Source organism: Pongo abelii, chromosome 13 (assembly GCF_028885655.2).
Source record: "Pongo abelii isolate AG06213 chromosome 13, NHGRI_mPonAbe1-v2.0_pri, whole genome shotgun sequence".
Classification (NCBI taxonomy): domain Eukaryota; kingdom Metazoa; phylum Chordata; class Mammalia; order Primates; family Hominidae; genus Pongo; species Pongo abelii.
The window spans coordinates 22043408-22067126 of record NC_071998.2 but is presented as its reverse complement, the minus strand read 5'-3'; the positions used below and the strand labels follow the sequence as shown (position 1 = coordinate 22067126).

Sequence of the window (23719 nt, the reverse complement as noted above, 5' to 3'; positions counted from 1 at the left end):
TGGTTTAAGCAAATTGGTTTTTTTTTTTTTTTGCCAAAAGAGTTCATTAATACTACATTTAGAGAACTCTTAGATCTCTTTTCTGATAGCCAGAGGACCAGATACCTTCTATAATTAGCCATTCATGTGTTCCTTAAAATGAGTCATAGTATGTGTTAATGATACCACCATTCTTCAAGCCACTTCAAGTATCAAAAATAAGTTCTATTTACTATTAACATTTATAAACTAATACCAATATTAAATAGCCAAATAATAAATAGGGTTAAATCAGAGCAGGATGAGCGCTATGACCTAGTCTTGGATGATGAGTAGGATTTCAGTAGATACAAATAAAGAGGGCAGATTAATTTATATTGATGGATTTGAGGAAAAAGATTACATCAGCAAATACATTATTCATGGCTTGATTCCTTTATCATCTATCCATAGCAGACATCATTAAATTCATCATGGCATTCTTTCTTGCTGAGCCTGGACATAGCCTGGTAAGACTAGAACTAGGTAATAGGAAAAGAAATGTAGACATTAAGTGGACATTTGTTGTTGTTGTTTTGCACTCTGTCGCCCAGGCTGGAGTGCAGTGGCACGATCTCAGCTCACTGCAACCTCCGCCTCCCAGGTTCAAGCGATTCTTGCGCCTCAGCCTGAGTAGCTGGGATTACAGGCACCCACCATGACACCTAGCTAAGTTTTTGTATTTTTAGTAGAGACAGGGCTTCGCTATGTTGGCCAGACTGGTCTCCAACTCCTGATCTCAGGTGATCCGCCCGCCTCAGCCTCCCAAATTGCTGGGGTTACAGGCATGAGCCACTGTGCCTGGCCAGATTTTTTTTTTAAGACAAGGTCTGGCTCTGTCGCCCAAGTTGGAGTGCAGTGACTCACTGCATCCTCCCACCTCACCCTCCCGAGTAGCTGGGACCACAAGCATGTGCCACCACTCTTGGCTAATTTTTGTCTTTTTTGTAGAGATGAGGTTTCACCATGATGCCCAGGCTGGTCTTGAACTCCTGAGCTCAAGCGATCCGCCCACCTTGGCCTCCCAGAGTGCTGGGATTACAGATGTGAGCCACTGTGCCTGGCCGTGGAGAGGTTATTTTGAAAGAGACATCAGTGAGACTTTATGGACATGTCTGACCCTGGAGGTCAAGATGTGGGGCATTCCCTATGTGCAACAGGGGAGCCCTTGGCACAGAGACTATGAAGGGTTTCTGTTGCATGCATCTGAGGGGTGCAATAGGTATCACAACCGCACTCAGAAAAAATAGTGCCAGGGGAAGACGGTGCAATTTATTCTGCCAGAGGGTACCACTCAGGCTATCTCCAGGCTGAGAGAGACCCTGGAGTTATACTAGCACAGAGCTGGACCATGGTTGCCAGCAGAGTAAGCAGCAAACAGGGGCAAAGGAACATTGGCCTGGAGATCTTAAGAAGCTGGAGGAGCACTTCCTCAAGGGTTGCAACTTTTTCCTGCTGCTATGAAGTCCCCTTCCCCTGATGTATCCAGATCCATCTCAGGTAGATAAGCAGGAGAGGGGTTGCTATCTGAGAGACTGAGCAGTTTTTATTCAAGAGAGTCTGAGCAGTACCTAAAAAGACATTAAATGATCAGATAGGACTATGTTAAACTGGTTTGGTGGCTTATGAGGGACAATGTAGGCAACTGTGAAGATGCACAAGACCTTCATGTGAGTAGAGGGTGCCCTCAGCTCACCCACCACTTTCGATAAAGTGAGGCAGGACTGAATGTGGAATGAGGCAGTCCTGTTTACTGTGTCCAAGAGGGACTGATTGGGCCCATTTGAGATAAGTTAGGTAGCAAGTGGCCTAGCTGAGCAGGGGGCTAGGTGCACTCAGCTGCAGGGGCACTGCGTGCCCACGTGTACCTGCCTCAGCACCACCAGTGTCACAGCCCTGGCTGCACCCATTGCCAAAGAAGAAAGAACCATGTGGTTGAAACACATCTACTGTACCTGGCCCTGTCAGACTTGGGAGGACAGATTCTTGTCTTGTTGTCCTTGATGCTATTTCCATCAGCATCCACCTGTTATCTCTCCTCACCCTGAGGAGCTCAACCCACCCTGATTTTGTCATTCATTTTTTTTCTCATTCACTCATTCTTTTATTGAGTCTGTTATGCCATATACTATGCTAGGCACTGAGGACACAGTATTTTATAGAGATAAGGGAATAAACACACATGAATGCAATGAAGCTTGAACAATATTAAGCTTCAGAAATATTACTGAGAAAATACAGAGTCTTATTGGAGTACACATATTTGGGGGAACATAGTTTGTAAAGGAAGTAGGAAGGTTTGTGCTGTGACCTAATAATGATTTTGAGGTAATCAGATGAAAAGTTGGAAGAAAGTTTCAGGCAGAAGGAACAACATGTGCAAAGATGAGAGAAATTAAAGGAACAAAAGTTCAGTGTGTCTAGAGTGTAGAGGGTGAGGAAGAGGGATGTGACGTGAGATGAGGCTGAAGAGAGGCAGGGACCTGACCATGGGGCACCTTGAAATTCAGGATCAGTTGTTTGTATTTCATCCTAAGCACAATGGGAAGCTATTCAAGAGTTTTATGCAGAGGATTGACTTTGCCAGCATCGCATTAAAAAAAAAATTAAAAAACTTTAATGTAGTTCAAATCTGCATGTCTGGTTCATTTCAGCTCCTTCACTGCCAAACCTGGGGGCAGGGACTGCTTCAGTTTCTCCGCCTAAGATTCTTACCAGCACTGCATTTTGAATGTTTTATAGTGTGGATTGGAGTGGATCAACACTAGACGCTGAGAGACAAGTTAAGGGATTGTTAATTAGTCCAGGTGAAGGATGATGGTGGTTTGAACTGCATAGGGTAGAGGTAGTAGTGAAGATAGATTTGGGGCATATTTTGGAGGTATGTCCAGCAAGGCTTAGATGTGGAGAGTAGTGAGGGAGATGGAGAATTCAAAGATAACTGAGGTTTTTGGCTGAGCACCTATGTGGATGATAGTGTCCTTTGCTGAGTAGGAGAACATTGAGTGGGAAGATATTTTGGAGGGAAATCATGTGTCTTGTTTGGATGTTGAGTTCAAAGTTCTTACAAGACCATCAAGTGAAGATATCCTGTGGGCAATTAGATATATGATTTGAAAGCTGATAGAAATGGACTAGCAATTCATTCTTGGCACATGGAAATTGGTTATTGGAGCAATGGGCATAGGTATTACCATAGAGAGAGAAAGCAAGAGAGAGAGAGTTGAGTGGAAAACAAAACCTAGAATAGATCCCTGAGGATCATCAATCAACCCAGGGGCAGGTAGAGAAGGAAGAGTCGGTAAGACACTGAGAAAGAGCTGCCAGCTGGTTGGAAGAAACTTGGACAGTGTGGTGTCATGGAGGGTGTACCACTACAGTCAGCTGTAGGGGAGTGTCAGAGTGTTTGGCTGCACAACTGGAGATGCTCAGGTTACTTATAATAATTGAATGAGTCAGTAGGCTACAGAGGATCAGAGGAGCACACCTGGAGCTCCCAGCCTCCGCTAAGCATCTCCCTAATAAACACAGCAGCCTTCTGCCTGTCAAATCGGAAGAAAACCCGAACTCCAGGAAGTAGCAGGGGTTCAGAGGAAAGAGCAGGTGCTCACATAGGTGTATTATACCTTCAAGGTAAACCTTTAACCTGGTGAGGTTTGGTAGGATCAGAGTGAATTTCAGTCTCTGGATCTGAAGCATCCCATTAATTTTGTTGCCCTCTTATCACTTTCTAGAAGCTGACCTTACTTTTTTCTCTGTTTTGCCTCTATTTTTGCCCCTCTGATTCTCTAGCCCAGTTGATTCTCCTTGGCTCTTGATCTTGGTTTAGTTTGGCTAGCACTCCTTTTCTGAGGAGTAACTTCCATAACAAATATTTATAGTAACCCTTCTGCTTGGCTGGCAAGTCCCGGAACCTGTATCCTTACACACTGTCCTAAAAAGCAGTCACCCCAGAGCATGGCCAGCTTTATTGGCCCAGATATGATTAGATGCTTCCTTTACCCCTTCTGGAGGTGTTAGTGGTTCTGAGCCTTGGAAGTTCTGTTCTCCATAACCATCTCCTTCTCTCCTGTTTGCTTGTCTGAAACATATTTATTAGCTAGATGTTAAGGTTAGTAGTTCTACCCTTCAGTGAAGATTGATGAAAAATTAGCCCAAAATTGCTGTCTTCTAATTCCAAAAATCTATAATCTCTGTGTTCTGTGAATTGGGTCTGAGGCTAGCTCTTAGCTTATTTCAGGACCTAAATTTAACCTACCCTGGGTTTAAGTGGTGGCTTGTAATTTCTATGTAGGAGAATCTTAAGGGGAGAAATCTGATTGGAAGAGAAAGGAGGCAGTTAGGTTTGCCTTAAAGCTGAGTACACAAGAGTAATCTGATCAGCTGGCTGGGACTCACTGCCAGAAAAATTAAAAAACAAAGATGTGATTGATAAAAATGTGTACTTTGTTCATGTAAGTGAGTTTTAAAAATGTAGACTCTTAAGACCTTTTTTCTCTACCTTCCGTTGGCCAATTATTGCATTTACATAGTTTCTTCCTTCCTTCCCCAAACAAAGTATAACACCATAAACCTGAGAATTTTAAACACATGCTTTGCTCACTTTTTTTCTATTTATGTATTATTTTTATTTGGTTTGCTTTTGGGGGAGGGGAGGCAGGAGTTGCCATTTGTGCCAACAACTCTTCCTCAAATCTTCCAAGCAATCTTTTCCTTGGGGAGTTGTACTACAAAATTCTATTAATTACTGTTGTGCAATATCGAGATACCTTACATATGTAGCAACAATGACACGTATGCCCACACCCAGTGAAACAAGGTCATTTTCTATTGTCAGTTATATGCATCAAGGTAACAGGTGATGGCATGGTTATGGATTAACTCACCAAGGAAATGAGTGTGGAAAGAAGAATGCAGAAATCTGAGGACTAGAGCCTGGAGATGGGGAGCTCCGAGCTCAGAGGAAGAAGAGGATCTTCGTCATGGGGAGACATCAGCTGGATATTGAGATGGAAGGATGACTATGAGTATGAGCTATTATAGAAACCGTGGTAGGAGTTTTAAGTAGATGACAGTAACATCAAATGTGACTGATGTGTAACTGGAGGAACTTACTGTCATATGCAAACTAACAACTCCACTGTATTCTTCTTCATCCAGATCATTTGTAAAAATTTTATACTAGACTACTCAATTCTGTTCAACAAATATTTTTTGAGCTGCATACTAACTGTGGTGGGGTTGTATAAAAGAGCTATAAAGTTGTGTTTTAAAGTAATATGTCTTTATAAACAAATATGCTAGTAATTTATACATAAAACTCTCAAACTTTACTGGTGTATTTGTTAAGTGGAGACTACAGACCTATTTCAGTGACATTTACAAAAAGTCCTTTGGTATTTTATCCTTGTGGTACCTTAAGAAAAATCCATATATAGCTTCTTATTACACAAGTAATACATAATTATTGAAAAATACAGCCAGGCATGGTGGCTCACACCTGTAATCCCAGCACTTTGGGAGGCTGAGTCGGGAGGATCACTTGAGCCCAGGAGTTCAAGACCAGCCTGGGCAACACAGTGAGACCTTGTCTCTACGAAAAATAAAAAACAAATAGTCAGGTGTGGTGGTGAATGCCTACAGTCCCAGCTACTCAGGAGGCTGAGGAAGGAGGATTGCTTGAGCCCAGGAGGTTGAGCCTGCAGTGAGCTGAGATCACACTACTGCCCCTCAGCCTGGGTGACAGAGTGAGACCCTGTCTTAAGTAAAAAGAAAGAAAAGATATATATATATATATAAAAATTCTAACACATACTATTCCTAAAGAGACAGTCACTCTTAACGTTTTGATTTATACTGTTCCAGGTTTCCTTTTTCTTTTTTTTTTGAGACGGAGGCTTGCTCTGTCACCCAGGCTGGAATGCAGTGGTGCTATCTTGGCTCACTGCAACCTCTGCCTCCTGGATTCAAGCGATTCTCCTGCCACAGCCTCCCAAGTAGCTGCGACTACAGGCGCATGCCACTAGGCCTGGCTAATTTTTGTGTTTTTAGTAGACATGGGGTTTCACCATGTTGGCCAGGCTGGTCTCGAACTCCTGACCTCAGGCGATCCACCCACCTTGGCCTCCCAAAATGCTGGGATTACAGGCGTGAGCCACCGAGCCCAGCCCCAGGTTTCTTTTTAAAAATTATTTATTTATTTAATTTTTAAAATAAATAAAAGAGACGGGGTCTTGCTGTGTTGCCTAGGCTGGTCTTGAACTCCTGGGCTCAAGCAATCCTCCTGCCTTGGACTCCCAGTGTTGGGGTTGCAGGTGTGAGCAACGACACCTGGCCCGTATTATTATTTCTGAAGATCTTTTATATGTGAAAAAATAGTCCATTGTTATTTCAGTTTTATAGCCACTTTAAAAAAATATGTATTGGTGCAAAAACTTTATTCTTTGATGATAAATTTCATTAAAACATTCAAAAATTATTATAAGTTGGTTGAATGAAGTGAATGGTTAATCTGGGTTATTCTGGTTTTGGTTGAATGTACATGGGACTCTGAAGGGGTCATACCCCAGTTCTACCACTCCTGGGTCCTCAGGAGACTCAGCCTCAGCACCTTGCTCCCCCATGGCAGCAAATGCCTCCCTCCCTAAGAGACTGACTGTGCTCAGCTCTGGTCAGGGCAGGCTGCACAGGCCTTTTGCTGGATGACCCGGTAGGCAGACTAAGTGTGTGCCTTTAGGGACCCAGCAAAGCAGTGGTACTAAATAGATTTGGAGGAAAGGATGTTGATGTGTTTTTAAAAACATGGAAGTAGTTGGCAGGGCGCGGTGGCTCACGCCTGTAATCCCAGCACTTTGGGAGGCCGAGGCGGGTGGATCACGAGGTCAGGAGACTGAGACCATCCTGGCTAATACGGTGAAACACCGTCTCTACTAAAAATACAAAAAATTAACTGGGCGTGTTGGCAGGCGCCTGTAGTCCCAGCTACTCGGGAGGCTGAGGCAGGAGAATGGCGTGAACCCGGGAGGCGGAGCTTGCAGTGAGCCGAGATCGCGCCACTGCACTCCAGCCTGGGCGACAGAGCGAGACTCCGTCTCAAAAACAAACAAACAAACAAACAAAAAAACATGGAAGTAGTTACTATGGGGAAATTTGAATTTATTGATTTTATTTTTATTTCTTTTTTGGAGGTGGGGAGTACTATAATCTTTTCAGTGTTTTTGGTTTTTATATAGGTCAATTCCCCTCTTTGACTCATCCCAAATTTTTTTTGGGGGGGCTTCAGTCACATCCTTGTCTTTTTTAGTAGCCCCCTTCCCATATTGTCTCAAGGATTGGGAAGCAGGAAATTTATAATGCCCTTTTCTCTCTCTTTTCTCCAAATTCATTTTCTCTCCTGTGTTCCTTTGGGAGAAAAGGGAAATCAATTCTGTCTCTTCACTCCTCTACATTACTCCATCTGGATGGCCCCACACTGATAGCAGTGAACCTTGAACTTGGCAGTTCTGGAGCCAGAGTCTTTGCCCTCAGTGCAGTAAATTCATTTTTTTGTTTAGCTGCCAGATTTAGGGTCCAAACAGGAAAACAGAACTCACTCTAAGCATTTAAACCAGAGGGCATTTAATCCAGAGAATTAGCTGGCTGTGAATATGGTGGAAGAGCCGAGAAACCTTTCAAGGGAAGGTGCGGCAGTGCAGGGGAAGATTAGCAACTGAACCTTCTGTCATCCCTAGGCTGTGGGAAGGAGGTGAAGTGCACGGTTCAGGGTAACTTAGAAGCCGGAACTTTGGGGGCCTGTTCTAGGGAAGCTGGGGCCAAAGAGCACCTGTCCAGATGCTGGCCAAGGCTGGGAGAGAAGGGGAAGAGGTAGTCTGGCTTCTCTCCTCCAGTTTTCTGCCAGTGCCTCCCTGACTGAGCTCAGCAGGAAGCCATCTGTGGAGGGAATGGGAAGGAGCGCCACCATTTACTACACATGCTTGCACATAAACTTGCTTTTGTCTCTTCCTAGTTAGTACACTTCTTAAGGATATTGAACTAAGTTGAACAGTTTCTCTTTTTTGGTCATATCTTACTGATCAGCTCTTCTTATTAGACTTTTCAATGAAGAGATGAAAAATTTGAAAACCTTTACACAATGTAAAAACAAGCAAACTCTTTTAAAAACAATTTGTTTTACTCTTCCAGAATATGGTCCCAAACTGCTGATGGTGGGATGTAGTTCAATTTTGTATATGACGGACCCCGAATAATTACCATAATAATTGACATTTATATAAAGTTTCACAATATACAAGGTGCTTTTACGTTTATTGTTACTGCAAATAGGTCTTAATCTGGGGATCTTGGAGCCTGTTTATTTGACCTCTAACGGGTTAGCTTAAGGCCTAGATTTGAAAGAAAAAAACAGTAATGCTCTTTTCTTGTTTTCCTCTGAATCACAGATGATAGGCAAACTTCTTTGACCTTTTTGTTAGACAGTTTAGCTACCCTCAGTAGTGGGAGGTGTTCTTAGCTGTCACTGGTGGGAGAGGCTGGCATCAAATTACTACTCTGTTTTTCTCTCTTGGTGACCTAGCAGGTGTTTAGGACAATGACTACTACTCATGTGGAACCTTTGCAATCATATAGATCATGCCTGTTGTTTTTGGCCTATTCTCCTTCTTCTTCTTTTTTTTTTTTTTTTTTTAGATGGAGTCTTGCTGTGTCACCCAGGCTGGAGTGCAGTGGTATGATCTTGGTTCACTGCAACCTCCACCTCCTGGGTTCAATCAATTCTCCTGCCCTCAGCCTCCCGAGTAGCTGGAATTACAGGCACCCGCCACCATGCCTGGCTAATTTTTGTATTTTTAGTAGAGACAGGGTTTCATTATGTTGGCTAGGCTGGTCTTGAACTCCTAACCTCAGGTGATCTACCTGCCTCGGCCTCCCAAAGTGTTGGGATTACAGGCGTAAACCACCGCATCTGGCCCGCTATTCTCATCTAAATAAATATTTTATTTGTTTATTTTCGAAGTATCATCCTTGGCCCTCAAGGAAGAGTCTAAGTCAGCCCTACAGTTCATCTTGTCTAGTGTTTGATCAAGATTTGCTTTGCGGGCCAGGCATGGTGGCTCACGCCTGTAATCCCAGCACTTTGGGAGGCCAAGGCAGGCAGATCATGAGGTCAGGAGATCGAGACCATCCTGGCTAACAAGGTGAAACCCCGTCTCCACTAAAAATACAAAAAATTAGCCGTACGTGGTGGTGGGCGCCTGTAGTCCCAGGTACTCGGGAGGCTGAGGCAGGAGAATCGCTTGAACCCGGGAGGCGGAGCTTGCAGTGAGCCGAGATTGCGCCACTGCACTCCAGCCTGGGCAACAGAGCGAGACTCCGTCTCAAAAAAAAAAAAAAAAAAGATTTGCTTTGTGGAAAATCAAAATAATTGAATTTATTCTTGGGCCAGAGATACCCCAACCAATCTTAAGCTTTGTTTTTATGACATTATACATGAAGTTATCTAAATCAGGTTTTTTGTTGTTGTTGTTGTTTTTTGTCGTTTTTTTGAGATGGAGTCTTGCTCTCTCGCCCAGGCTAGAGTGCACTGGTGCGATCTTGGCTCACTGCAAGCTCTGCCTCCTGGGTTCACGCCATTCTCCTGCCTCAGCCTCCCCAGTAGCTGGGACTACAGGTGCCCACCACCATGCCTGGCTAATTTTTTGTATTTTTAGTAGAGACGGGGTTTCACCGTGTTAACCAGGATGGTCTTGATCTCCTGACCTCGTGATCCACCTGCCTCAGCCTCCCAAAGTGCTGGGATTACAGGCGTGAGCCACTGTGCCAGGCCTAAATCATGTTTTGTGTGGTTTTTTTTTTTGTACTTGTTTTTTCATTTATTTATATATATATATATATATATATATAGAGAGAGAGAGAGAGAGAGAGAGATAGGATCTTGCTACGTTGACCAGGCTGGTTTCAAACTTTGGCCTCAAACGATCCTTCCATCTTGGCCTCCCAAAGTGCTAGGATTACAGGTGTGAGCCAACGCGCCCAGCCTGGTACTTGTTTCTTGTAAGATGGTCTAGTTCTAACTCTTCTTCTTCAGACCTACTGATCTTGGATTATACTTTCTATAATACTTTATCTTTTGGTTCCAAATGACTGGTTTTCAGAAAAGCCCCCTTAGCTCTGATGCTACTGTTCTGCCCTTTGATGTTTTTAATCTCCTTGCTACAGCTATGAGGGATTCACCATGTGTGTTTATCTATTGAAAGAAATCCCATCTTTCCCTTTGAGGTCCCATTGCCATCCTTTAAAACATTCAAGATATCAAGCACCCCATATCAATGACATATTTTTATGCTTTCTTGTTTATGATTAAGATTCATTTTTAATTAAAAATTTTGAATAGGTCGTACTTGCACACCTGTTACAAAATTAAAGATATACAAAATGGGCTGGGCGTGGTGGCTCACGCCTGTAATCCCAGTACTTTGGGAAACCGAGGTGGGCGGATCACCTGAGGTCGGGAGTTCGAGACCAGCCTGATCAACATGGAGAAACCCCATCTCTACTAAAAATACAAAAAAATTGGCCAGGAGTGGTGGCGCATGCCTGTAATCCCAGCTACTTGGGAGGCTGAGGCAGGAGAATCACTTGAACCCAGGAGGCGGAGGTTGCTGTGAGCCAAGATTGCGCCATTGCACTACAGCCTGGGCAACAAGAGTGAAACTCTGTCTCAAAAAAAAAAAAAAAAAAGGTATACAAAATGATAAATAATGAAAAAACTTTCTCTTTCATCTTGCCCTTTTGATACCTTGTTCCCCCTCAGGGAGGTATTCGGTGTTAACAGTTTCCAGTCCAAAAGCTACGTTTTAAGGCATAATTATATTTCTGGCCCCCTCTCTAAAGTCCCTCAATTATTAATATATTAACTTTGTAGAAGGATGTATCACAACATTATACTGAAAAATAAGCTGAATATTCAAAAGTGTTCAAGCAGTCAGAATACTTTGGAATATAATATGACGTGTCAAACTGGTGTCTGACATGGATGGCTTCTGGGTGGATGCAAGTCCCTAAATGTCCAGCCTTCCTTCTGTGCATTTGCTTTGCCTTCCTGCATACCCACTCCCTCCTCTCAAATGCACAAATAATGCACATTCGCCTTCCTGTTTGCTTTCTCTTAAGCCCAAGGCTTGTTAATCTGGGATCCTTTAGCTCCTAGATCCACGTGCACCTGAAATGATATGTAAAACGTTGTGGAATAATATGTATATGTGCTTTTTATATTTTAATGGGGAAAAGAAAGTATACATGGCTTTCATCTGCTGTTCTATCTCCAGTCTATCTCTGTCTTCTTTATTCTGCCTAAACCTTCAAACTCCTGGTTCCTTCTGTCACTCAAAAGATGACTTTGCTTCCCCATTGAGGAATGCAGTTGAGCTCCTTATTTCATATAACCTTCCCTTCATTTCAATATATTACAGAGGATGTTGAGTAAGGTTTTTTTCTATTGCCCTGGAATTGGTGAGTAGGGTCCAAAGCTGGGACAAAGAGGACTAAATACTGCACGTTCTAGAGAGAGTTGCTAATAATTGGAGTCAGAGCTCCTCTCCAGGGCTTGCAAAGAGGTAGCAGAAGTGGCCCTGCAACTTCCAGCCAACCCATACCTTACCACCCCACCTCCATTCCCAGACTATATAAGATAAAAGATGACTGAAAGGAGGCTGTCATGAGCCTAGCAGGGAGTACTTTTCCCTCCTTTCCCCCCTTAAAGTAAGCAAGGGAGTATGAAAGAGATCTACATGAAAGAGAGATTGATTTCTCATTCCTTGGTTAAACTATCTGTTTAGACAGTGGATTTGTTCAGCTCTGCACCAATCTGAGAAGAGGAAAGGCAATTAGAGAAAGGAGGAAGGGCAGAGTGAGGGGATAGTAGTGGAATAGTCTGCATTCATTCTGTTTGGCTTAGCAAGGGCATGTGAGTTTCTGTGATCAAAGGGACACTGAGGAAGATCGCCGGGCTTGAGCCATCATGCTAGTAACCCATCCAAAAGGCTGCCTGCTGAACAGAAGTTAGGAGGGTTAAAGAGATGGCTTGGATCAGGATTGTCTGCATTAGGGCACAACTCAGTGGAGAGGCCCAGCAGGACCTTCTAAAGAACTCACATAACTGTCTCATAAGAGAGCCAGCATCTTTTTTTTTTAGATGGGGTCTGTTGCCCAGGCTGGAGTATAGTGTTGTGATCATGGCTCTTTGCAGCCGGAATCTCTTGGGCACAAGTGATCCTCCTGCCTCAGCCTCCCGAGTATCTGGGACTGCAGCTATGTGCCACCACACTTGGCTAATTTTAAAAACAATTTTTTAGAGACAGTGTCTCCCTATGTTGCCCAGGCTGGTCTCAAACTCCTGGGCTCAAGTGATCCTCCTGCCTCAGCCTTCCAGTATCTTGGGATTACAGGCATGAGCCACCGTGCCCAAGAAGGATAGCATTTTGACATCTGCCAAACAACAGGTTGGCATGGCCTGTCAGCAAACAGTGGTTTGTGATAAGTACCTTGTTAAATAAAAAGAGAGTTGTTCTTTTCCTCCCTGCCCTCCTCCTAGTTCTCAACCATCAAGGAGCTAAAACCCTTCTAGAGAACCTTCCAGAGAACTAGAAGAGGAGGAGCAGAATCAATAGAAGGGATCATATTCTCCTCTCCGCCGCAGGTTCCTTAAGCCATGGCTTAAGATGAGTTCTGCATTGGACCTGAGACTGGAGTTTTAAGCCATATTGGACTAAGTCTTTAAATAACCAAAAGGGAGCAGAGTGTTATGGACTCTGACCATGATGTTGTGAAGAGGTACAAAAGAGACATTTGTCATGGCACAGATGAAGACTGCGATGGGTGGCAGGTTATGTTTATACCTGACCAAGCTCAATGCTCAACAGATAAGTTAAATTTATCCATCACGAAATCTATCCCTGAATCCATTGTCCCAACTTTCCCTGCAGTCTCAGAGGAATTTCTTTTTCTTTTAAAGTGAATCCCTGGCTGGGAGCGGTGGCTCACACTTGTGATCCCAGCAATTTGGGAGGCTGAGGAGGGTGGATCACTTGAGGTCAGGAGTTCAAGATCAGCCTGGGCAACATGGTGAAACTCCATCTCTACCAACAATACAAAACAAACAAACAACAACAAAAAGCAACCAACCAGGCGTGGTGGTGTGCATCTGTGGTCCCAGCTATTTGGGAGGCTGAAGTGGGAGGATTGCTTGAGTCTCGGGGGATGGAGGTTGCAGTGAGCCGAGATGATGCCACTACACTCCAGCCTGGGTGACAGAGTGAGACTCTGTCTCAAAATATAAATAAATAAATAAAAATAAAGTGAATCCCTTCATCCATACTCATATATCCATTGAGAAAACATTTATTTGAATTCTAAAATGTACTGCCAATGTGAGGTACAAAGATTAAGGATGATAAAATTCCTTCTCATGGAATACACAATCTAATGGGGTAGAAAGTACCTACTTAAAACCAATCTATTAAATTAAATTGAAAAGTGGCCTAAGTAAGCCTCAAAGAAGAGTAATTAGAACTCAAGGGAAGAGAAAACATTTCAGGCTGACAGAAAACCCACGGGCATGGAATAACATGGCCCACTTAGAGGACTATAGATAGTTCTATATGTTCAGAAGGCATATGTGGCTGCAGAGGAGGCTGGAGAGGAAGATGGAGCCAGGACCACCTGGTGGGCTGAGATTCTTGTTCTCCATCCTGCAGGCTAGTGGCTCTGAACAGCAGTAGTACTTTTCCTGGAGGGGCATTTTGGCAGGTGGTGGGTGCGCAGGAGGTAGTGGGGGCAGGGGGGAGGGGGTGGGGGGCAGGCGGGAGGGGGTGGGGGGAAAGGCGGCATTTTTTTGGTTGCTACAGTGATGAGAGTGGGTGCTACTTGCATTGTAGTAGTTGGAGGCCACAGATGTTAGACTCTGCAATGTGAGGACAGTTCCACATAATTAAGAATGTATTCCATGAGAGAAGGAATTTTACCTTGTTTTGGTTGTTAATCCTTATACCTTGACACTGGCAATACCTTTTAGGTGTCAAATAAATGTCCTGAATTCAGCATGATTTAGATATCCTGAGTTCTGCACAGTCTTCAAATATTCCACCAAACAGTTGTTTAGGGTGTTATATATAAATACATCTGGTCTGTTATTGCTTATCCTAACACTGGTGTTTAATCCAGTATCTTTCTTTATGGAGTGGCTTCTGATCTTTAAATCAAAATTTATTCATTCCTTATAATTAGATGGAAGCATCTAATTACAATTAGCTGAGTGCCTCCTTTGGTGTTCTATCACAGTTATATCCAACCATTTACATATTGAAATACCTGTTTTTAAAATAAGTTATTGTCTTTTATTTCTCTTGTTTTATTTTTTTTTTGAGATAGAGTCTCACTCTGTTGCCCAGGGTGGAGTGCAGTGGCGTGATCTCGGCTCACTGCAACCTCCACCTCCCAGGTTCAAGGGATTCTTGTGTCCCAGGTTCAAGGGATTCTTGTGCCTCAGCCTCCTGAGTAGCTGAGATTACAGGTGCCTGCCAACATGCCTGGCTATTATTTCTCTTCTATATTACAGTTAGGACATTTTATTGATGTTTTGAAATTATGTGTAGAGATAGGTTGTATTATCTATGCATTTTATTTTAAGTTAGTAAAGGTACCGTTAGAAAATAATTATTAGAAGGAAGATTTAGGTTTGGTAGCATCAAGAGTCAGTGTTTCATCACTGATTTTCAAAGTGTTATTTTGAGCTGCAGAGCTCAAACATTTTTGTTCATGAGCTCCTTAAAATAATAACCCACTCACACAATTTTAAATTGAAATCTAACTTTATTATTACAAGGTTTTTTGTTTTTGTTTTTGTTTTTTGAGACGGAGTCTCACACTGTTGCCCAGGCTGGAGTGCAGTGGCATGACCTCGGCTCACTGCAATCTCCGCCTTCTGGAACCAAGTGATTCTCCTGCCTCAGCCTCCCGAGTAGCTGGGATCACAGGCATGTGCCACCATGCCTGGCTAATTTTCGTATTTTTAGTAGAGACGGGGTTTCTCCATGTTGGTCAGGCTGGTCTCAAACTCCTGACCTCAGGCTATCCACCCTTCTCAGCCTGCCAAAGTGCTGGAATTACAGGTGTGAGCCACCGTGCCGGGCCAGATAAAGCAGACTTTTAACTATTTTATTGAATAAAGTACACCAACTATGAAATAAGTTACTTAATTTTTTTTTTTTTTTGAGATGGAGTTTTACTCCTGTTGCCCAAGCTGGAGTGCAATGGTGTGATCTCGGCTCATTGCAATCTCCCCCTCCCGGGTTCAAGCGATTCTCGTGTCTCAGCCTCCCGAGTAGCTGGGATTACAGGCATACGCCACCACGCCTGGCTAATTTTTGTATTATTAGTAGAGATGGGGTTTCTCCATGTTGGTCAGGCTGGTCTCTAACTCCTGACCTCAGGTAATCCAACCACCTTGGCCTCCCAAAGTGCTGGGATTACAGGCGTGAGCCACCACGCCTGGCTAGTTACTAAATTTTTTTTTTTTTTTTTGAGACGAAGTCTCACTCTGTCTCCCAGGTTGGAGTGCAGTGGCGCAATCTCGGCTCACTGCAAGCTCTACCTCCCAGATTCACACCATTCTCCTGCCTCAGCCTCCTGAGTAGCCTGGACTACAAGCGCTGGCCACCACGCCAGGCTAATTTTCTGTATTTTTAGTAGAGACGTGGTTTCACCGTGTTAGCCAGGATGGTCTCGATCTCCTGACCTCGTGATCCACCCGCCTCGGCCTCCCAAAGTGCTGGGATTACAGGCATGAGCCACCGCACCCAGCTCTTAATTTTTTTATTCATGAATTTTATTCAACGTAGCTGAAGTATTTTTGTGGCTTGTAAAACTTTTCAGTTTAATTTTCTCTTTTTATTTTATTTTTAATTGACAATAATTATACATACTTATGAAATACAATGTGATGTTTTGATACATGTATAGTGTGTAATTATCAAATTAAGGCAATTAGTATCTCAAAAATTTATCATTTCTTTGTGGTAAGAACATTCAAAATCCTCTCTGCTAGCTATTTTGAAAAATACAATAATATTGTTAACCAAAGTCACCCTACTGTGCAAGGGAACACTGGAACTTACTCCTCCTGTCTATCTGTAACTTTGTTGGCCCACCTCACCCCATCTACCCCTCCTGCCTATGCTTCCCAACCTCTGGTAACAATTATTCTACTTCGTACTTCTAAGAAATCGGTTTTTTTTTTTTTAGATTCCACATATGAGTGAGATCCTGTGGTGGTATAATGTCCTCCAGGCTCATCTATGCTGCTGCAAATGACAGGAATTCATTCTTTTTTTATGGCTGAATAGTATTCCACTGTGTAAATATACCACATTATCTTTATCCATTCATCTGTTGATGGACACTTGGGTTGATTCCGTAGCTTGGCTACTGTGAATAAAGCTGCAATAAACATGGGAGTGCAGACATTTCTTCAACATACTGATTTCATTTCCTTTGCATAAATACCCACTAGTGGGATTACTGGATAATATGGTAGTTCCGTTTTTAATTTTTTGAGAAACCTCTATACTGTTCTTCATTATGGCTATACCAATTTATGTTCCCCCTAGTATAAAAGTTCTCCTTTCTCCACATCCTCATGAGCATTTGTTATTTTTTGTCTTTTTGATAATAGCCATTCCAACTGGGATGAGATGATATCTCATTGAGGTTTTGATTTGCATTTCCCTGATGATTTGAGCATTTTTTCATATACCTGTTGGCCATTTGTATGTCTTCTTTTGAGAAATGTCTATTTTGCCCATTTTAAAAATCATATTATTTGGGATTTTTTTTTGCTATTGAATTGTTGAGTTCCTTATGTAGTCTAGGTATTAACCCCTTAGATGTATAGTTTGCAAATATTGTCTTCCATTCTGTAGCTTGCCTCTTCATTTTGTTGACTGTCTCCTTTGCTGTGAAGAAGCTTTTTAATTTGATGCAATCCCGTTTGTCTATTTTTGCTTTGTTTGCCTGTGCCCAGTCCAATGTCATGAAGGGTTTTTCCTGAATTTTTTTCTAATGCTTTGATGGTTTTCAGTCCTTACATTTAAGTCTTTAATCCATTTTGAGTTGACTTTTGTAAGTGGTAAGAGATAGGGGTGTTTATTTATTTATTTAGAGACAGAGTTTTGCTCTTGTCGCCCAGGCTGGAGTGCAATGACACTATTTTGGCTCACTGCAACCTCCGCCTCTTGGGTTCAAGTGATTCTCCTCCTCCCTCAGCCTCTCAAGTAGCTGGGATTGCAGGCGCCTGACACCACACCTGGGTAATTTTTGTATTTTTAGTAGAGATGAGGTTTCACCATATTGGCCAGGCTGGTCTCTTGGCCAAGCTGGTCTTGAACTCCTGATCTCGTGATCCACCCGCCTCGGCCTCCCAAAGTGCTGGGATTATGGGTGTGAGCCACCGTGCCCTGCCCTATCTCTATATATTTTTAAAATAGAATACAAGGTCTCACTATGTTGCCCAGGCTGAACTTGAACTCCCAGTCTCATCAGATCCTCCTGCCTTAGCCTTCTGAGTAGCTGAAACTACAGGCACACACCACCCCGCTCAGCTGAAAACACCCCATTTCTAATGCCAAGCTTTACTCTTCACAGAATATGGATATGGTGGGGAAAGACAGGAAGCCCCATTCATTTAAGGCACTTTGATTCATCTTCACAAGTTTCCCTAGACCAATAGTTGATTTATATATCCTTTTTCTTGGTGCTCCAAAGGTTTTTACACCCTAGACTAATTCATCATAATAAAATTTGGCTTGGGGGAGGGACATGCCTTTCTGTTGTAAACTGGGAGGGTTGTTGTCAGCACAACTGTTGTGAGCACAGGTCATTCTCCGGCAGATCAGTTTTGGGACTGAGTACATAAGGAAGTTCAGGGTCTGGAGATGGATTCCCTTAAAGCCATCTGCGCAAACATAGTCCTTGGAAAGCTTTTTTGTGCTACTACTGTTTGAAGGATGCTGCCCAGAGGTTCCCTGAAGGTGCCTCAGGGGTTCTGTTTGAGAATGAGGTGAAGGCGAGGGGTTTCTGGGCCCACCCCCACTGTTTCATCTGGAGCAGCTGGGCTTTTTTTTTTTTTTTTTTTCTGTTTTACGTGTACATTTTCATTTGAAGGAATGGTTTTGCTGCTAAAAATAACAGTGTGAAAAACATAGCCTCCAAGGGGGACCATTTAAAAATTTTAAGCAGTGATGTGACATAATTAGGTTTTTGTTTCAAAAGGTCGCTTTGGCACCTGAACACATCGTGGAGGCTGGACTGGAGGGAAGTGAGACTGGAGAGACCCAGAGAGAACGCAGAGTAAGAACTGGCCACTCCGGGCTCCATCCCAGGGTCAGCATCCACTTTAGATGGAGCCAGCGTTCATGGCTTGCCAGTCTCCACCCAGCTGCTTCTCCTATTTGCATTTCCTGCCTGGCCCATGACACCTTTGCCTTTGCAACCCCTGCCTTTGACTGTTTTTCGTCTTGGATATCCAGTCAGCCACCAGATCCTGTTGTTTCTTCCCTCAAATTACCTCAGATTTGTTCCTCTCTGCATTACTATCCCATCATCCTAGATTAGACACTTCAGGCTTGGGTTTCTCCAGGAACTTCTTCACGGCTCTTCTTGCTTTCAGTCTGTCTGCCCACCAATCTTACATCGCCACTGCTTAGCTCCTCTTTGTTCTTCATGACATACTGCAGTACAGTTTTGTCCATTTTTGCTTCAGATTTCTCCTCTTCTTCCCAGTATTTGGCTTCTGTAGAAAATTCTAAGCAGAGCAGAAGATTAAAATAGTGACTAGTGCATTTCCAGTCTCTAGAAGCAGTGACAACCATGTTTCCTTTGCCTCTTTTTATGCCAGATATTTGTAGGGTTAGCAGGACTTAAAAGGCAAAGGGACACCTTTCCCTGTTGCCACTTGCCTCTTGCCACTTTTTTCTCAGTGAAAGATTTTGTGAAGAAGTGGAATTTCAGATTGAGTGGGTAAGAGATTATTTCAGTGAATATTATATTTGAGACTTCATGCTATCGGATGCTCCCAAGGGGTAGTAAATAACTACTGGGGTTGGTAATAATGATGAAGGGTGGTAATAGGAAAATAGGGAAACAATCTATGTACCTACGAAGATGGGCCAAGTGTGAAAGGACAGAGAAGACCTGGGGCCTTCCTGGACACTCACAGAGGCGCTGGTCCAGGCCCAGATGGACCAGACAGGTGAAATATGGTTCACCTGGAGCTTGAATCATCAAGGAAATAAATGTATGTGGTTGCTTCTCCTGACAATTCTTAAATTCCTCTCAGGAATCTTTGGCTGTCTATGAAACAATTTCCCTGGGAAAATGACTTGTTTGGACTGTATTTTCACAAAGCTGCTATTTCTGGCCCTTAGAATATGATACCTGTTTGTCTTTTAAAACATATATCTATTCAGGTAAGTTGGAAGCTGAGATCTGATTTGAAAACATTTTGAACTTACAAAGATGTGTATGAATTCAAAGTAAAAACCTTTGACCCTTTAAACAATCACAGCAGCGCCCACCCCTGCCCCCATTTTTTTTGAGACAGAGACTCGCTCTTTCCCCCAGGCTGGAGTGCAGAGATGCGATCTCAGCTCACTGCAACCTCCACCTCCCAGGTTCAAGCGATTCTCCTGCCTCAGCCTCCTGAGTAGCTGGGATTACAGGTGCCTGCCACCACGCCCAGATAATTTTTGTATTTTTAGTAGAGACGGGGTTTTGCCAGGTTGGCCAGGCTGATCTTGAACTCCTTACCTCAGGTGATCTGCCTGCCTTGGCCTCCCAAAGTGCGGGGATTACAGGCATGAGCCACCATGCCTGGCCCACAGCAGCCCTTTGAGGCTGTTGAATATCTGTGAGAAGATGAATTGGATCTTAGATGTACAACCATACTGTGCCCTGCTGCATGCCTGGGAGGGAAGTAGGAGTTGGAGGGGAACTGGAGGTTTTACCTGATTTCAGGATTCTGTCTCTCCCTTATGGGGCTAAAATAAAAAATGCAGAATTTGAATAAAGTCTCTATTTGCTTTCTATATACTTTACTACATTTCTTTTTCTACATTACTTTCTCCTTTTCCTATTGGATGTGTTGTGAAGTGTATCTTTCCTGCCTTATTTGATCTACCTTCCTATGGCTGTTCTCTGCCCTCTGTTGGCAGGTTCTCTTGGACCTGTCCGTCTGTGTGCAGGGGACAATTGCATGGAGTCAAAGCCCATTTCTGCTAGTCAGGTCAGCAGAGAAGATATTTTGTTTTCTGAAATTCTGTAGGCCTGGGAGGCATGATCTGGTGTAGAACAAACCTGAGGATCCAGATTCAGCTGTACAAATAGGTTTGTTATAAAACATTTAATGCTGTCAGTTTGGGGCATCAGAGCCTATCATGAAAATTAGCATGAGCCCGAATCCCATGGTGGTTGCAGAGCTCAGCTAGGGTCTTGAGGCACCTTTGGCCTGAGTGTAACCAGGATTAGGATTTCTTTTGAAGAAGGGACAGAGCAGCTTGGAAACCATAGGAGATTCTAGCAGCTGGCCAATTTGATGCTCTGCAGTTTAGTTCTGGATCAGAAATAAGGTGTTTGGGGCCGGGCGTGGTGGCTTACACCTGTAATCCCAGCACTTTGGGAATCTGAGGCGAGTGGATCACTTGAGGTCAGGAGTTCGAGACCAGGCGGCCAACATGGTGAAACCCTGTCTCTACTAAAAACAAAAATTAGCTGGGCATGGTGGCAGGCGCCTGTAATCCCAGCTACTTGGGAGGCTGAGGCAGGAGAATCACTTGAACCTGGGAGATGGAAGTTGCAGTGAGCCGAGATTGCGCCACTGCATTCCAGCCTGGGTAACAGAGTGAGACTCCGTCTCAAAAAAAGAAAAAAAAAAAAAAAAAGAAATAAGGCGTTGGCTGACCCTATCCAGAAGAAATTATAGCTGGTATCTGTCTGTGGATTAGAAGAAGGCCATGACAGTGCTACAAAGAGAAAGTTGGACCCTAGCTGGTTGCTGCTTAGGCCAGTAGAATCTAGATTTCCTAGGTTTTCTATGTACTGCAGCATGGCCACCAAATACAGCCAAAATATTATTGCCCATATCAATGAGAGCAGTGATAGCTCGGATAGTGGGATATATACATAACCGAAGGTCTCATTTATCAAATATTTTCAGCTTCCCCTCAAACATGAAAAAATAAACACCAAAAGCCTTTCACTGTGTGTTAATAAAAAACCTCATTAGGGGATTTATCTTTTATCTCCCCACTCCTTCCCACTTCCCTTTTGTCTTTTAAAATTTATTTTTAGTTTTTACTTATGTTTTCTTTTTCTTTCTTTCTTTTTTTTTTCTTTTGAGATGGAGTCTTGCTCTGTCGCACAGTGGCACGATCTCTGCTCATTGCAACCTCCGCCTCCTGGATTCAAGCGGTTCTCCTGCCCCAGCCTCCCAAGTAGCTGGGATTACAGGTGCCCACCACCACGCCCAGCTAATTTTTGTATTTTTAGTAGAGACGAGATTTCACCTTGTTGGCCAGCCTAGTCTCGAACTCCTGACCTCAAACAGTCCTCCCACCTTGGCCTCCTAAAGTGCTGGGATTACAGGCGTGAGCCACTGCACCAGGCTCCTTCCACTTCCTTTTTTTTTTTTTTGAGACAGGGTCTTGCTGTCACCCAGGCTGGCTCTATCCTCTGGGCTCAAGCGATCCCCCCACCTCAGCCTCCCAAGTAGCTGGGACCACAGGTTGGTGCCACCATATCCGATTGATTTGTTTAGTTTTTAATAGAGATTATAGGCATTACAGGCAAGAGCCACCGTGCCTGGCCCCTTCCTACTTTCTAGTTAAGTGGCCAATTGGGAGGAAGAGGGAAAGGCAAGATGCTTGAATGTTTAATCCCTAACATAATGAAGAATTGTCCTTAATGTTCAGAATAATGACATATGATGCGCTTGTACTTGCTTAGGAGTCTGGGTGACAGTGGTAGTGGTGGCTGATCCTCACTGAGGGCTGCAGGTGTTCCAGAGAGAGTCGCCTGGGTTTGGTAGCTATTATATTGTAAGCACAGCTTTCTACAGTAAGTTCCACGAGTCAGCAAAATATCTGTAAAGAGCCTCTCCTTGGAGACCGTGAAACCTGCATTTTAATCTCTCTTTTGCAACTAAAAAGCCATATGGGATTGGGGGAGAGGAGCAAGTAGGGACACTGCGACTTTCCTCTCTGGGATTTGGTTTTCAATTATCTTTAAATGAGAGGGCTAAACAATATATTTGTATGATTCCTCTTAGCCCTGCCATTCTGTAATTCTTTCAGGAATTTTGTCATTTTGGATTTGCTTGTCTCATAAAACAGTGTGTAGTTGCTTAAAAATCAACTATTCTATTTGGTTGACTTGGTCTAAAGTATTTCTCATGTTGTCTCGTCATTCTTTTGACTGTTCCTCTTTTTTTTTTTTTTTTTTTTGCCTTGGCCAGATAGGACAAAATTCCTTTTCACTACAGTATTGGGAGCCTGGAACTAGAGTTACCACCCCTCTGCGTTAAAGAAGGAGCTGTCCTGAGGCTTCCATCTCTACTGGGCTTGAGGCAAGAACATCGTCAGGGGCGACCTGCTCTTGGCCTCTGTGCCCCAGGGATTGCAAATGTATTTTGCAATCCTCAAAGGTAAGGGCTGTATCATTCGGCTTTCTTTGTATTCACAGGTACAGCTTGTGCTAGGCAGCCGGTGTTCAATAAATATCGTGCCTAAGGATAAAGTGGCATTGTCCTTAATTTCCCCCACCAAACCACTAGGTGTCGCCTTCATCTCAGGGAAACCATGCCTGTCCTCGCCCTATACACTCCCACCCCACTCCAGGGCTTCAGGAGCGCTCTTAGCTTGTGATTCCTGGAGAAATAGCTTGAAGGGGGAGAGAAACCGTGGCTCTTAGCGCGGGCAGAGAATGGGCTTATGTGCATGTCCTTTATGACAGTTGGAGAAAAATCCCCAAGGTCCCATAGCAGTCCCTCTCAGCCACCATGAGATCATCCCTCACAAGCTGTTCTTGGGGTCAGATTGGCACTCCAGATATGGGGGCCCTGGGGAGAGCTTCCTAAGGGAAGCTGGGAGCAAGATGGAACCCCAGGAGAGGGTGGATGGGCTTCCACTGCGGGGAGTGTCCCGCCGGTCCGTTACAGGCTTTCCCCAGGCACAAGCCTGCGCTGTGCAGGAGACAAAAGAAAATCGAGGCCCTGACTGAGCAGATGGTGTGGAGGAAGCCGGGCGGGCTGCGGTGGGCCTCTGAGGACACGAGGAGGGCAGGGGGCATGGAGACAGCGGCGGGCCGAGGGTTGAGTCCCAAGCAAGAAGGAGCCTCGTGGACTTTCTAAGGACTGGTGGGAAGTGTAGCGCAGGGGCCCCTGGCTGCTGGAGGGGCCCGTCCAGGGAGCGGGCACGGTCCCCGGTGGAGTAAGCCGCACTGCCGTCGGGAGGGCGCTATGGTTTGCTAGGTGGGGGGGCTGGTGAGGATACCACACGTCTGGGGATCCTCGACTGCTTCCTGGGGACTGGAGCCACTGAGGGACTCAGAGTTCAGAGGGAGACCCAAGAAGAGCGGGCTAAGCGAGGGGGAGAGGATAAAC

The 23719-nt window shown here is 44.0% G+C and overlaps 1 protein-coding gene across 2 annotated transcripts in view; it reads left to right on the top strand.

Annotated features, from left to right (window-relative positions):
* RGP1 (RGP1 homolog, RAB6A GEF complex partner 1) overlaps positions 1-22759 on the top strand; it is a 40778-nt gene extending 18019 nt beyond the window's left edge. The window contains exon 10 of one of the 2 annotated variants that reach the window (XM_063713943.1): positions 22574-22759. In XM_063713943.1, coding sequence (XP_063570013.1) covers positions 22574-22642 — 69 coding nt within the window. In that variant the 3' untranslated portion in view covers positions 22643-22759. Of the gene's footprint in view, positions 1-4855; positions 5812-22573 lie in introns of those variants that run through there. The other variant, XM_063713944.1, reaches the window with a different exon arrangement.
* Positions 22760-23719: the final 960 nt, after the last annotated feature.